Source organism: Meleagris gallopavo, chromosome 22 (genome assembly GCF_000146605.3).
Source record: "Meleagris gallopavo isolate NT-WF06-2002-E0010 breed Aviagen turkey brand Nicholas breeding stock chromosome 22, Turkey_5.1, whole genome shotgun sequence".
Lineage (NCBI taxonomy): Eukaryota > Metazoa > Chordata > Aves > Galliformes > Phasianidae > Meleagris > Meleagris gallopavo.
Window position 1 is genome coordinate 1,680,556 of NC_015032.2, and position 12,722 is coordinate 1,693,277.

The window sequence follows — 12,722 nt, forward strand, 5'->3', positions numbered from 1 at the left end:
CGCGGCTGGGCCGGGGTTGGGCGGCGGGACCTCGGCCTCTCGCGGGGTCCTCAGGGCCTTTCTCGGGGTCCTCGGGGCCTCTCCTCGCGGTGCAGCTCCGCGCCTCCCCGAGCCGTGCTCGTATCCCCCACGGCGGGGCCGGGGAGAAGGAGACGTGCCGGCATCGCGTCCCCAGGGCGCCTCGTGCTCCTTTGGCGATAGCGCTTCGCTTCAGTATTTATCTCTTTTTGGAGCTTTAATATCTCGTCTTTCATCCCTGACAGCTCAATGGGTGCGTCCTAGCAAGTGATACCAGGCGGTTGTCCAAATGCTTTCAGGGAGCGGGTGCAGCTGCCTCCGAGAAGTCTTTCAAATGTTGTAGCTGGAGCCATTGGTAACCTCGTTTCAGTCTCTCTCATGGGAAAAAGAAAGCTTTCCACGTATGAAGCTGTGAGCACCCTGACGGAAGATGTGCCCAGGGGGAAACTGCGCTGACAGAATCCATGAGACAGCTGCTTTGGTCATTTTTCTTTGGTGTTGGTTCAGATATGTCTGTGGCTCATTTCTGAGCAAAGTATGCTCACTCTAGCCTTGGAGACGGGCAACTCATAACTTCTCTGACATAATAAACAGCAAGCATTGTAATTACAAGCTACTTTAATGGTAGCTGAGACTGGTTATTCAGCTGCTGTGAAAGAATGTCCGGCATTTTTATATCTAATTGTGTGCTTATGTGAAGACAGTGCTCTGATTCCAGAAATTAAGACCATTACCTCAGCTGTTTTCTGTCATAAGTGCATTTGTTCTGACACTAAGGTGAGATCAGTGTAGTTAAGTTGCATTTCCGGTTTGCTTCATCTTGCAGGCTAACAGAATGAAAGTGGTAGTAGCTAGCTGAGCTGTCACTGTAGATCTTCTGGATAGTGTGTTTGAGAGTGAGTGCACCCATAACTTCTCTGTATGTGGCTGCTAGGAGCCAAGTCACCTGTTATTGGTAAGCTTTTAAGGTGATAGTTGTGTTTTGTTTTTTAAAGCTGCTGAGGAAGAAGATACACAAAAGGCAGATCTATAGTGTAAGTGTTAGAATTCTTTTTCTGGTTTGCATCACAGAGTTCTTCCAAGTATGGGCAGTTGCACTGCACCACAGTTTGAAATTTTCAGACCATTACAGAAGGGAAACTGCCTGGTAGAACCAGCTCTTGTCTGAGTGCTGCCCAGGAGTGGCAGAGGAGGGACAGCACACGTCCTGCTTGTGAGGAGCAGAATTCTAAACCTGCAAGTGATGCGCAGGTTGTTAACCTGTAATTATCTAATGAGAAATCCAATTATGTATCTAAAATCCTACTAGATGATAACTGAAAGGTTTTCTTGCGCTTTTTAATAAGCTCCAAAGAAATAATGCTGGAGAATGCTTTCTTTTGAGCAGCTGCAGGGTTTAGGTGTTGATTAGTCATAAATAACTTAGGATTCTATCACAGAGAACAGTGCAGTAGTGTACTGCCTTGGTCTATGTTTTGTGGACGTGCCTGTGTTTATTCAGACTGATGAAATGGGATTGTGACCTCTGGTAGAATCCCCAGCAAGTGCCACTATTGCAGCAATTTGGGGTGATGTGGGTTTCTGTCTTGGGAATTGGACTTGAAGCTCTAATTTTTTATATATCTTTCCTTATCTTTTACTCACTTGATTTCTGTAAACTGTGGTCTACAGAAGATGAAAATCCATATGGGAATTTGGCTCTGAGAGCTGAAGTAGGATGGCAGTTTCTCATTTCTATGTAGTAAAAGCATAGGCTTTGGTGTGCTTAGCCTGGAGGCTACAGTCTCTTCAGTGGGCCCACAACTTTTCCAGTCATTTTCATGCTTAGATGGTATCATAACACTTTGATTAATCAAATGTACTGAACAGAGAAAAAGTACGAAGAAATTCCTGATGTTTCTAGCCCAGGAAGGCAGAAAGCCTGGTTAGCAGGTTGGTTATTTCATATCATGTTTTTTTTAAGTCATGTGTGACTTAAGAGTCCTGCTTAGTTCTTACATAAGTTCTTGATGATCAAAAATAGTTCAGGCACGGATGTCCTTCTCAGGATGTCCAGCTCCTGTATTCAGTTTCCTCAGAGCAGTTAGCCTGGTGTGACTAGGCTGAAGGGTGCAGGAATTGGGTATGGTGTCCCTGTAGAACCACGTGGGCTGTTGGAGCCATGCACCTCTGCAGAAGGCCAGCTGAAGAGCCACACACCTCTGCTCAAAAGATTTTTTCAGCATTAAAACAGTCTCCAGAGTCTAAAAGCTGTCCTTAGTTCAGTGTACTACTGAATATGTACTCAGTCTTTGTGGAGACAAGAGATATCCTACAGCAGTTCAGGATGAGAGGTGTCCTTTTGTCCTTAGGAAAGGGAAGAGTGATTTGCTCTATGTGGAGCAATTTCTGCTTTGCAGTTACACTTGATTTAATCATCTTATTCCTGCAGCTTTGTGCAAAAGATCTAGAAGATAAGTCTGGAGTCTCTCAAAGTTGCAGCGTTCAGAGGAGTCTTAATCTTGAAAGTGGTGTTGGCTTGGTTGTTCCTAAGGCTGTACACCCTTGCCTATGCAGGCAGCTTTCCTGTGTCAGCATCCTGAGAAGTTACAAGAGAAGCAAACAGTGTAAGCAGTTGTGCACGTTGAGTGCTCTGCCCTGTGAGAGCATGATTCATACATGTGCCTGAGAGGAAAGGCAGCCAACAGGAAGAAAAAAAATGGCTTTTCTAGAAAGAAAGCATTCTAAGCACGCTGTGTACAACTAAAGGCGCACTGCAGCAGTCTGAAAGCCTCAGGCTTCTGTGGGCATTTACATGGGTGCTGTGTACTGCATCTCAGTCTCAGTTCAGAGCCTTTATGAGATGTATCTTCAATCAGAAGAATATCATGTGTATATCAAGAGCATCATGTGTAGGAGAATGAAAAGTACGAGGAAAAGATTGCTTTATGGAAAGAAAACCTTGGAGGGTGTAGTAGGAGAATTTCTCGTTTGAAATAGTTGTTTTTCTGAAAGAGGAGTATTCGTGATCCTAAATTTTACCTAAATTAAGAAACATTTTTCAACTATTAGATAATGAGACCCTTTCTCCAGTTTTTCTTAGGTATCTGCCGTTGCTTGAAGTATTAAATATGTCTGAACATCTATGTATACACTGTGGTGTGGGAAAGGTGGCCAGACCTGTCACAAACTTGACCAATAGCTACAATGTCAAAAACATGAATTATAGCAGGAAGCAATCCTGTGTTGGAAAACTGAAGAACTTGTGCTGATTGTCTGAGGTATCCAGATGATGAGTAGGTTAAAAATCATTCTTGGCTTAGTGACTAGCTGAAGCAAGCTGCTTTGTTGGCTGAGGGACTCCTCAACAGCTTGGAGGTGAGACCTTTGCTTTTTCCTAGTATTGAGCTGACACAGGCTGTAGCATCAGATCTTGTAGGGTTCTCCCTAGGCCAGAACGTTCTTGTGAAGAGAGTTGTTGGTAAGTTTTGCCTGTTAACGTATCTGGAAATTACTGTGCTCAGTGTGATGGGTGTTCTTAATCTTGTGTGTGTGTAGTGCTGAATGGCACAGCAGTTGCTTCACGTGGCCTTACTTCGGTATCGGAGTTCATAATGACAGTGAAATGGAGAAGTTTCTGATCTGAAAGGTTCACAGCTGTAATATATTTTCAGCTGAACTGGGACATAGGTAACAGGAAACTTGAGGAATCCTAGCTGTGGTGGGGAAGAGCAGCAGAAGTTGAAGCTGTTGAGTGGTATTCTAACCTTTTCTTTCTCTCCCTTCTAAATCCTCTTTTTAGTTATGCCTGGGAAGAAGATCAGTTGTATTTTTACAGAAGCTCAATTTTTGAGTCAGTTAATTTGTATTACATTGTTGCAGGTACAGAAAAATCCCAGATTGAGATGGAAGCTGAAGGACAGTTCAGTTAACATAAGGAATGTGGAGGGAAGCTTGAAGTTTGTAGAAATGCTAAATGCCAGGTGATGCCAGGTCATTATATTGCTAATGAACTCTTGACTTTTATAGATGATTTTCGATCCTACTATGAGCAAGAAGAAGAAGAGGAAGAAGAAGCCGTTTATGTTGGATGAGGAAGGAGCAGATACACAAACAGAAGAGACTCAGCAGTCAGAAACAAAAGAAGTTGAACCAGAGCCAGCAGAAGACAAAGATGTTGAAGCAGATGAAGAAGACAGCAGGAAGAAAGGTAAAATGAATCTGTGTAGATAAGCTCTGTAGGGTGCCTCTGTATTTTGAGACTAGAAACCCCATTTCAAGAGCATGGTATCGTAACAAATCATGCTAGTTCAGGAGCTTGTCAATAATAATAATCTCTTGCTTATTTGAGAAACCTAATTTGCTTCTCCTACCTGAAACCATGTCCACAAACATACAGCTTATGTTAATTCTGCTTTTTTGACTCAAATAGAACCACTGTGTGATACAATGGAAAAAGAAGCCCTAAAACAGTTGTAATGATTCTGAATGCAGTTGTTGCAATATTTCTCCAATTAAGCTGTGATGTGAATAATAGAGATACGGTTAAAAGGATTTCTAGTTTTTGGGCAGCTGTGAATGCAACAGCAAGATTGTTACTCATAATCTTTTGTGGAAATAAGTTTGTGTGTGTGTATGACTTGGCCTTTAATTTGAGACCAATGCCATTTCAAGATGACTTGAGTAAAGGAATGCTATTAACTTAAATCCATTATTTTTTTTCTTGTTAAGATTGGTTCCAACTGTCAACCAAAGAAACTATGCTTTTCTCCTGCAGTTTTCTTTTAGCTTTTCAGTGTTTCCAACATAATTTCAGAAGTAACTAGTTTCTCTTGCATAACAGAAAAATTCAACACTTGAAAATAAGAAAATGCAGTTATAAGATACAGGAATTGTAAGACAGCTCTTGCAGTGTCTAGGGATAGATGAGAATGACTTCTCCTAAAACATGAAGGATATCTGTAGGAGCTACAGGTTACTGTTTGTGTCTTGCTGTCATGTTTTGAAGACTTTGGATGTGAAGTGGAAACCATAAAGTCTGAACTGTTGCTGTGGTTGCTAACATCTGTACCTTTGCCAATCGTTTGTTGTTAGATGCAACAGATGACTTGGATGATTTGAACTTCTTCAATCAAAAGAAAAAGAAGAAGAAGCCAAAGAAGATATTTGATATAGATGAAGCAGAAGAAGGTGTAAAGGTTTGTTTTCATGACCAGGCCATCTTGTCTATTGCCAGAAACCTCCTTGCTTTCATTTTTCTGGGGATTGTCTGTAGAGGAGCTGTTTCCAATCTGACATCTTGTCTTGGTGCAGTTAATAAGAGTTTCACTTTGTCCTTCCTGTGTAGTAGTTCTGCTGAATATGTTAGTGCACAAAGACATCTTGTCTGGAAACGAGAAAATCTGACATATTTGCAGTAAGGCAGTAATTCTGTGACTTGCAGGAAGGGTTGAGTATCACCAAGGTTAGCTCCCCTCTGAGGTGAGAGGAAGATAGATGACGTCAGAAGCAATGCACAGAACAGTCCTCTAAAGGCCACTCTTCAAATAAAGGGTGTTTATCTGCTATGAAATCTGTTTTTACTCTCATGTTTTCTTTAGAAATGGTTGGCTACCGTTCTGTGTTCCAGAAACTGTGCAAGATATTTTTACTCTTCTCAAGTTTTACTCCAAGTCATCGTTTAGTATCGCATGTCGGTGTAACTGGAAAGCCCAGAGAGCAAGAGGGCAGATAAATGTTATGTTACACGTAGACCTGCTATTGGATTTTGCCTTCTGAGGAGGAAAAGCCCCCCTGATCTGACCCAAATAGCCCAAATGCTTGCTGTGTGTGTTCTCTGTGAGTGCAGGAACATGCCTGCATCCAGGAAAGGATTGTGGTAACAAAGCTAGGAAAGGGATGTGATAAATTAGACTTGCTGCAGGTAGCACAGCTTTGCTTCTCAGTAGTTTCCATGGCACGTAGGGTTTTTTTTTCCCCTGCACCCTAATGTGGTTGCTGCCTTTAATGAAATACAGTGTTACCTTGTTTCTGACCAGCCAGTGTTAACATGGAGTTTCTCGTCTGCATTTATCTGCAAGGAAACTGTATTCCAAAGGAAGTAGCATAGAGTAGATACAGTTTCAATACAGAACTGGTTTGTGTTAGGTGCGTGTTCTTCATGGTAGCTCAGCTTGACAATTTAAAAATGTGTCTCTGTTTCATGTGTTTTAGTGCAGGCTCTCCTCAACAAACTTTAGTTTCTGTTCTTTTCTGTATGTTTCAGGACTGTGGTAGATAATGCTAATGCTTATACTGGTAGCACACTATACTAGATGGTTTTTAATGCTGTGCAGTGATGATTTATCTTTAATACTGGATGCTGCAGTCTTAATTTTTTTTTTGGTAGGAATTAAAAATTGAGGGAGATGTGCCAGAGGTGGTAGAACCTGAAGATGACCTTGACATCATGCTGGGCAATAAGAAGAAGAAGAAAAAGTTTGTGAAGTTTCCAGATGAAGATGAAATATTAGAAAAGGATGAAGGTAAAAGTATAATGTAGTTAGGGAGGTTTTGAAACTGGAAAGGCCGTTCCGTGGGTGAATAACTTGTTTGGGTATCTTTTATTCTAAAAATTAATTCTGTTACTCTTATCACTGTCACAATTATCAGAAAAATGTTCTACAGAAGGAGCCTAAATCCACAGTAAGTGCTGATAACCATTCTAGCCAGAACAGAGATTTCACATCTCAGCAAAATCTTCTGTTGATGTACCTTTGAGAAATGGTGTGCACTCAAGGTTAAATAAATGTTTTTTTCTTAATGAATCCCATACAACTTTCTTTACAGCTTTTGAGGATGAAGATAGCAAAAAAGATGATGGAATTTCTTTCAGCCTTCAGTCGGGACCTGCGTGGGCAGGCTCAGAAAGGGACTACACATATGATGAGGTAATATTAAAAGGCTTTCAAAGTATCTTTCGTGTTAATGTGCTACATCAGAGCAGAGCCTTATGTTCATATGTCCTCTATCCAACTTAAAATTAAAGGCTTGTACTCAGAGGCATGTGAACACAAAAGTAACAGAAAGAGCATCTTTTGTCACAGTTAACTTTTGTATGGGGCTGTGTTAATGATATTTAAAGTGACTTTTGCAAGCAGGCTGGGGTACCTGGAGGTTATAAAGTAAACTCCTGTGAAAGCATCTTTCAGTCTTTGCATTTATCAGAACATTTTAAAAGTGTGCTCAGAAGCTTTCAGGGAGATGCTCATGGGTGAATTTGGTCTAATATTGTTAATGCTATCTCAGGATTTTAGAAGTGATGTACTGCAGTGTGAGTATCTCGTGTGTCTTGAATGATGATTTGCTTGTTTTTGCAGTTGCTCAATAGAGTGTTTAACATCATGCGGGAAAAAAACCCAGATATGGTAGCTGGAGAAAAAAGGAAATTTGTCATGAAGCCTCCGCAGGTGGTGAGAGTAGGGACCAAGAAAACATCCTTTGTCAACTTTACAGATATCTGCAAATTGTAAGTGTTACTCTTAACATTTGTCAAGAATAGTAGAATTTTCTGTGCTGTTGGCTATTGAATATGTGCCTTTTGACAAATGACAGACCAAAGTGAAAGCTATTTTCGCATGCTGTTCGTTTCCTCTTTTTTCCTCTATTTTTCTTGGTACAGTATTTATGAAGGTGATAGAATTTCTTACTTTGTACTTTAATTACCAGCCTGATAGGCTTGCTTCATGAATTTTTTGTGGACTAAAACAAAACCTGTTCACTTGTAGCAAGTTTGTAGTTGGGTCTCCAATGGTGTTTATCTGCAAGGCTTTGGATACAGGAACAGGGATGAATATTCCTTCTAATTTTGAGATAAACTGCAAGTACTGTTCTCTTGATAAATGCCATGGAGTTCAGTATTGTTTTTCCTACGCTTCTCTGTCTTAATTACTTCTGTTCATTGTGGGCACTTCTAGGAGCACACACCTGGTTTGTTTTGTAGGTGTCCAGACAAACATACTGAGTATCTGGATGATACACTGCAGTAAAATTTGAGGGGTTGCTATCAATGCTTTTTGCAGAGCACTGAGGATGGCAAAGGGGTTGAGTGGCAACTCTGAGATATAAAAAAAACTTGCTTTCAACTTAATTTCAGTAATTACTCTCTAATTATGGTGTGTGTGTGCATGTGTGTTCAACTTTCCTGTGTCCTCAGTTCATTGTCTGCCTCTGCTGTTTGGTACAGATCCTCTGGCACTGCCCTTTTAAATTTGATAATTAAAGATCATTTTAGCCTGCCATTTCTATATAGGTATCAAATTTCTCTGGAGGACAGAGGTTAAAGATATCCTTACTTTTATTTTTAGATTACATCGTCAGCCAAAACATCTCCTGGCATTTTTGTTGGCAGAATTGGGTACAAGGTAAGGCTATGGGACTGTAAGTGTGTGTATGCAGGAAGCAATGGCAGTGTAGTTGTCACCGATCAAATGTAAGATTCCTCATTTTAGATCTGTTTATGTGCTTGAACATCAGGCTCTCCTTTCCTACACCCAGATGCTGTGCTGGGTGACTGAAGAGAGGGCAGCTCATGGAAGAGGTACTGAGGCAAGCTGGGGAACAGTTAGGATAACACTTTGGATTTGTTAACCAGGACTTCTCTCAAAAAATGATCTAATCACAGAGCTGATTGACTCAATTGATGAGGATGGCTCTTCAGCTCATAAGGCATATAATTGCTAAGGAAGAGAGAATATCTGCCCATCTGATAGAAGTTTTGAGGGCCTGTAGCTAGTCACTCTAATGCCACTTGTAAAATTCTCTTGTCTTAGCATAAAAAATGCTTGTGCTTTTAAAGGCCTTTGATATCAAAGATCTCATGCTGTGATGATGTACTTTCTTGTTTATTTATTTCAGTCTTGCGGATTAAAATACTGTTATGTAGACATACAGAATCAAGCCATCTGATTGCAGTGTGGATAAACAAAGTCTCAATTCACTTTTGGATGACTTGGAAAAAAAGAACTTGCAAACTGTAGTCTGAAAATGTGTTCAGTTTATTGTGTCAAAGTGGCTAGAAGAGGGTCTTAGGCAGAATAGTAGAGTTGACTTGGTCACTTCTGTGAGACAAGCAGGTACTAATTCTCAGTTCCTGATTTGGCAGCTTCACTACAAAACTGATCTCTCAACTGATCTTGTTTTTATTGCAGTTGGTATTGTGTCTGTGTGACCTTTGTATAGGTTTTAAAGTGCTGTCAGAATTTTACATGCTGTTTCTCCCTTGAAGTAATTCTGGCTTACTCTTACCTTGAATGCATCAGTTGTCTCACTTCATGTTCCTGACTTCATATACTTTTAACATTTGATGTCTTTTGTAAATCAATTTCTTCACATTCCTTTTTCTTTTAACCTAGTGGCTCAATAGATGGTAACAACCAGCTTGTAATCAAAGGAAGATTCCAGCAAAAACAGATAGAAAATGTCTTGAGAAGATATATCAGTAAGTATAACTTCCTTTTCCCCTACAGATTTCTCCTAGACCCCATTTGGTGACTGGTGGTCTGTGTGTAGCCCACAGGCTCCTGCATGTGTGCATGTTATGGAGAGTCTGTGCTAACAAGTGATGGTTTTGCTGTTACCTTATAATGGGATAATGCAAATGAAGGTTGGTGTGCTGTATTATAGCAAGTACCTGGGCAGTAATCTGTCCTGGCATTGAAATGTGCCAAGGAGAACAGTGCAAGTGATTGAGAATTTCTTGTCTTCATTTGATTTTCACTTTTAGTTTTGATGAGGACTACAAAAATTAAACAGTAGTTGTTACTGTTCAAGTTTGTTGTTTGTGTTAACTAACAAACAAAGCATGTGTGCTGTGAGGTAAGGGACTTGCAGATTATTTGCAGCAAAAAAAAAAAAAGCTGTTTTAGACAGTGCTGTATCTTCACAAGGTTTGCTGACAACTGGGAATGTATTTTCAGCAAAGAAAGTCATGGGAAGCCAGAGAGAAGCTTTAACTGATGATCATTTTTAAAGCACTGGTGCCAGTGCACAACGTACCAGATGAAACCCTCTCTTTTTTTAACCTGGGAGCTGGGAGGAATTTTTAGTTTATTCAACCTCTGTGATTTTCACAGTAAGCCGCTTCTCATTCAGTAGATCAATTTAAACAGCCTTTGAAAGGGCTAAAGGTTGGAGAACTACTGGAGTGTGTCTGTTTGTTTGTTTCCTGCTGGTAATTCACGATCTTTTAACTACAAATTAATTCCTTTCCTGCAGAGGAGTATGTCACCTGTCATACGTGTCGGTCACCAGACACAATTCTACAGAAGGACACCAGGTTATATTTCTTGCAGTGTGAGACTTGCCACTCCCGCTGCTCCGTCGCCAGCATCAAAACTGGTTTCCAGGCTGTCACAGGCAAGAGAGCACAGCTCCGTGCCAAAGCTAACTAGTTTGCTAATCAACACTGGATTTTGCAAAGTGTTCTGGGGAGATATGACTGGACAGGTTTACAATCGGAATGGATTTACTTACCATTGTATTAAAACAAAGATTGTAAAAACTACAAGAAATTTGGCTTTTGATTGATTGGTCTGTGAAATCCTTGCAAGTTGCAGATCCTCAAGCTGTTCACATACATTTGCTCATTGAATATATTTTACCAACTGTAAGGAACGTGATGGGAAAGGAGGTGCTTTTTAATCCATTCAGACTTCTGTAAAACACGAGATAAATTAAAGATACTGTAACAGTGAGCGTCTTTGATTTGGGTTTTTCCTTTAGTTTCTGCTTTAAACAGTTCCTGGGAATGGTTGGTGTTCTGTTCTGCAGATCATGTCACTGAGCTGTGCCCGAGACTTAGATTGAAGTTTAGGATTATTTCAGTTCTTTGTAATGAGTTGATCTTTAGGTAAGCTGTCATTAAGCAGAGAGGTCGGTCACAGAACAGAGGTGATGTACCAACATAAGGACTGGTTGTGCTTTTATAGCCACTTCAGAATGGGAACATATTGGTCACAGGCAGTGACATCAGGACAGGTTGATACTGCTTTATTAGGCAGACTGTAGCTTGAGCTAGTTCAGACACCATATTGATGCTGAGTCTTAACACAGAATTGATAAGCTATTATAAGCTTTCATAGTATCATAGTACTAAATTTTGCAATTTCTAATAGAGAAATGTTTATATTAAGTCCTGCACTCTTCATCACTTTAAAAAAAAAAAATATTTAAATGCAGCAAAAATAGAAAAGTAGGTGACATCATGATATGATGGCTGCAACACACTTCTGGATAAATCTTGAATTTATGGAACATACTGCCAAGGAGTTTATATTCCAAATTAACGCAGTGTCACCTCTTGGTTGTAAGTCATGTTCTTCTCTCCACCAGCAGCCAGAATCACTAATTTTGGGGGCATGCACACAGTGTTGCCCTAACTTGTTTTTTCTAGTGCTGCAGAAGTTTTCTTACAGTTGCCAAGTACAAAGATGTAAATGGAGGGTGAGCCCTTTGTGAGTACTGTATTGGGGGGATGGGAAATAAATAGAAATTGTTTTCATTTAACCCATCTATAAAATGGTGCAGAGTCAGGTTGAGGTGCAATAGCTCAGGACTGTTGGCTTGCATCCCTGTGGCTTTGCGGAGTTGCTTCCTCCTTTGGGAAAACTGTGGTGATTGTGAACACAAAGTATCAGAAACTGAAGGGTTTCTACTAAGTTTTAATCTTTGTACGTATGTTAATGCACAGCACAGTTTTGCTGGGAAGTCACTTACTTGCTATTTGAAAACTTGACAGCACTGTAAGGCAAAAATCAAGATTTTTATAGTTGGTTTCTTAAAAGCATTATGAATTCCAAGTGAGCTATAACAAATGTTGGATGTATCTTTAAGTGAATAAAGCCAGGATCAGTGCCTCTTGTAACATTATTGTTGTATTCTTGTTTTTTTCTCTAGCAAATAGGCATTCTCCTGTTGACAATAAAACTGGAGAAGTGCTGGTTGCCTTCTTTCAGTGACCTACTAAAGTAACTAAAAATCCTGTTCACTGCTCTTTGCGTGCGTGCTTTTCTGACTCAAATAATTTTATTGTCCATAAAAATTAATCATCCATCTTAAAAATGCAAGCTCAGGCTGATTTAGTGGGTTAAATGCAGAGTTTAATTTCACTATATTTGGATCAAAAAGTTTGTTAATATTGAAATAAATCAAACCCATCGTGTGTGAGGTCTGATGACTATGGACACTTCATAGGTGTATTTTGTCTCTCGACATGAAAGCCCACAGGCGTTGGTGCTGATGGCTAATGGAGTGTAAAACATCTTGATGTGGACTTTGCTGGCACTTAAGTCTGCTGTGTCCGGGAGCAGACACTGCTTTATTGAAAACAAACATAAGAACCTCTACCTTTTTACCAGTGTACCTTCAAAAACAGATGTGATCCACTGCAACTGTTTTGTGGCTATTGCTGCTTGCCAGGCTGATGGGTTCGAAGTCCTGTGTTCAGAGGCAAAAAAGAAAAAGGGTTTTGTTGTACTGCTGAATGTAAGTAAGCAGCTTAGAAATGGATTTCTTAACAGAGCAAGGTGGTAGCTTTGTTTGCCATGGGCCTGTGTGCAGGCATGGATGCCTGGGAGGCAAAGAGTTCTGTTTCCACATGCTTTCCTCAGTGAGATGCAGCTTGGCTGTATGGTGCTGGTGGAGATGTGGGAGCTGGATTTTTATTTGGCACTGAAGGGAATCCCTGT

At 40.4% G+C, this 12,722-nt stretch overlaps 1 protein-coding gene across 2 annotated transcripts; it reads left to right on the plus strand.

The window, feature by feature from the left end:
* Nucleotides 1-304: 304 nt before the first annotated feature.
* Nucleotides 305-11,904, plus strand: EIF2S2 (eukaryotic translation initiation factor 2 subunit beta). Of its 2 annotated transcripts, none has more exons than XM_010722267.3 (9): nt 305-499; nt 4,027-4,207; nt 5,092-5,195; nt 6,386-6,521; nt 6,826-6,926; nt 7,356-7,504; nt 8,343-8,399; nt 9,390-9,475; nt 10,252-11,904. In XM_010722267.3, the coding sequence occupies exons 1-9, from the start codon at nt 449-451 to the stop codon at nt 10,425-10,427; spliced, it is 1,041 nt and encodes a 346-aa protein (XP_010720569.1). In that variant the 5' UTR covers nt 305-448; the 3' UTR covers nt 10,428-11,904. The 2 variants fall into 2 exon arrangements, with proteins under 2 accessions (XP_010720569.1, XP_003211985.2); XM_003211937.4 differs by lacking the exon at nt 305-499 and adding an exon at nt 588-795.
* Nucleotides 11,905-12,722: the final 818 nt, after the last annotated feature.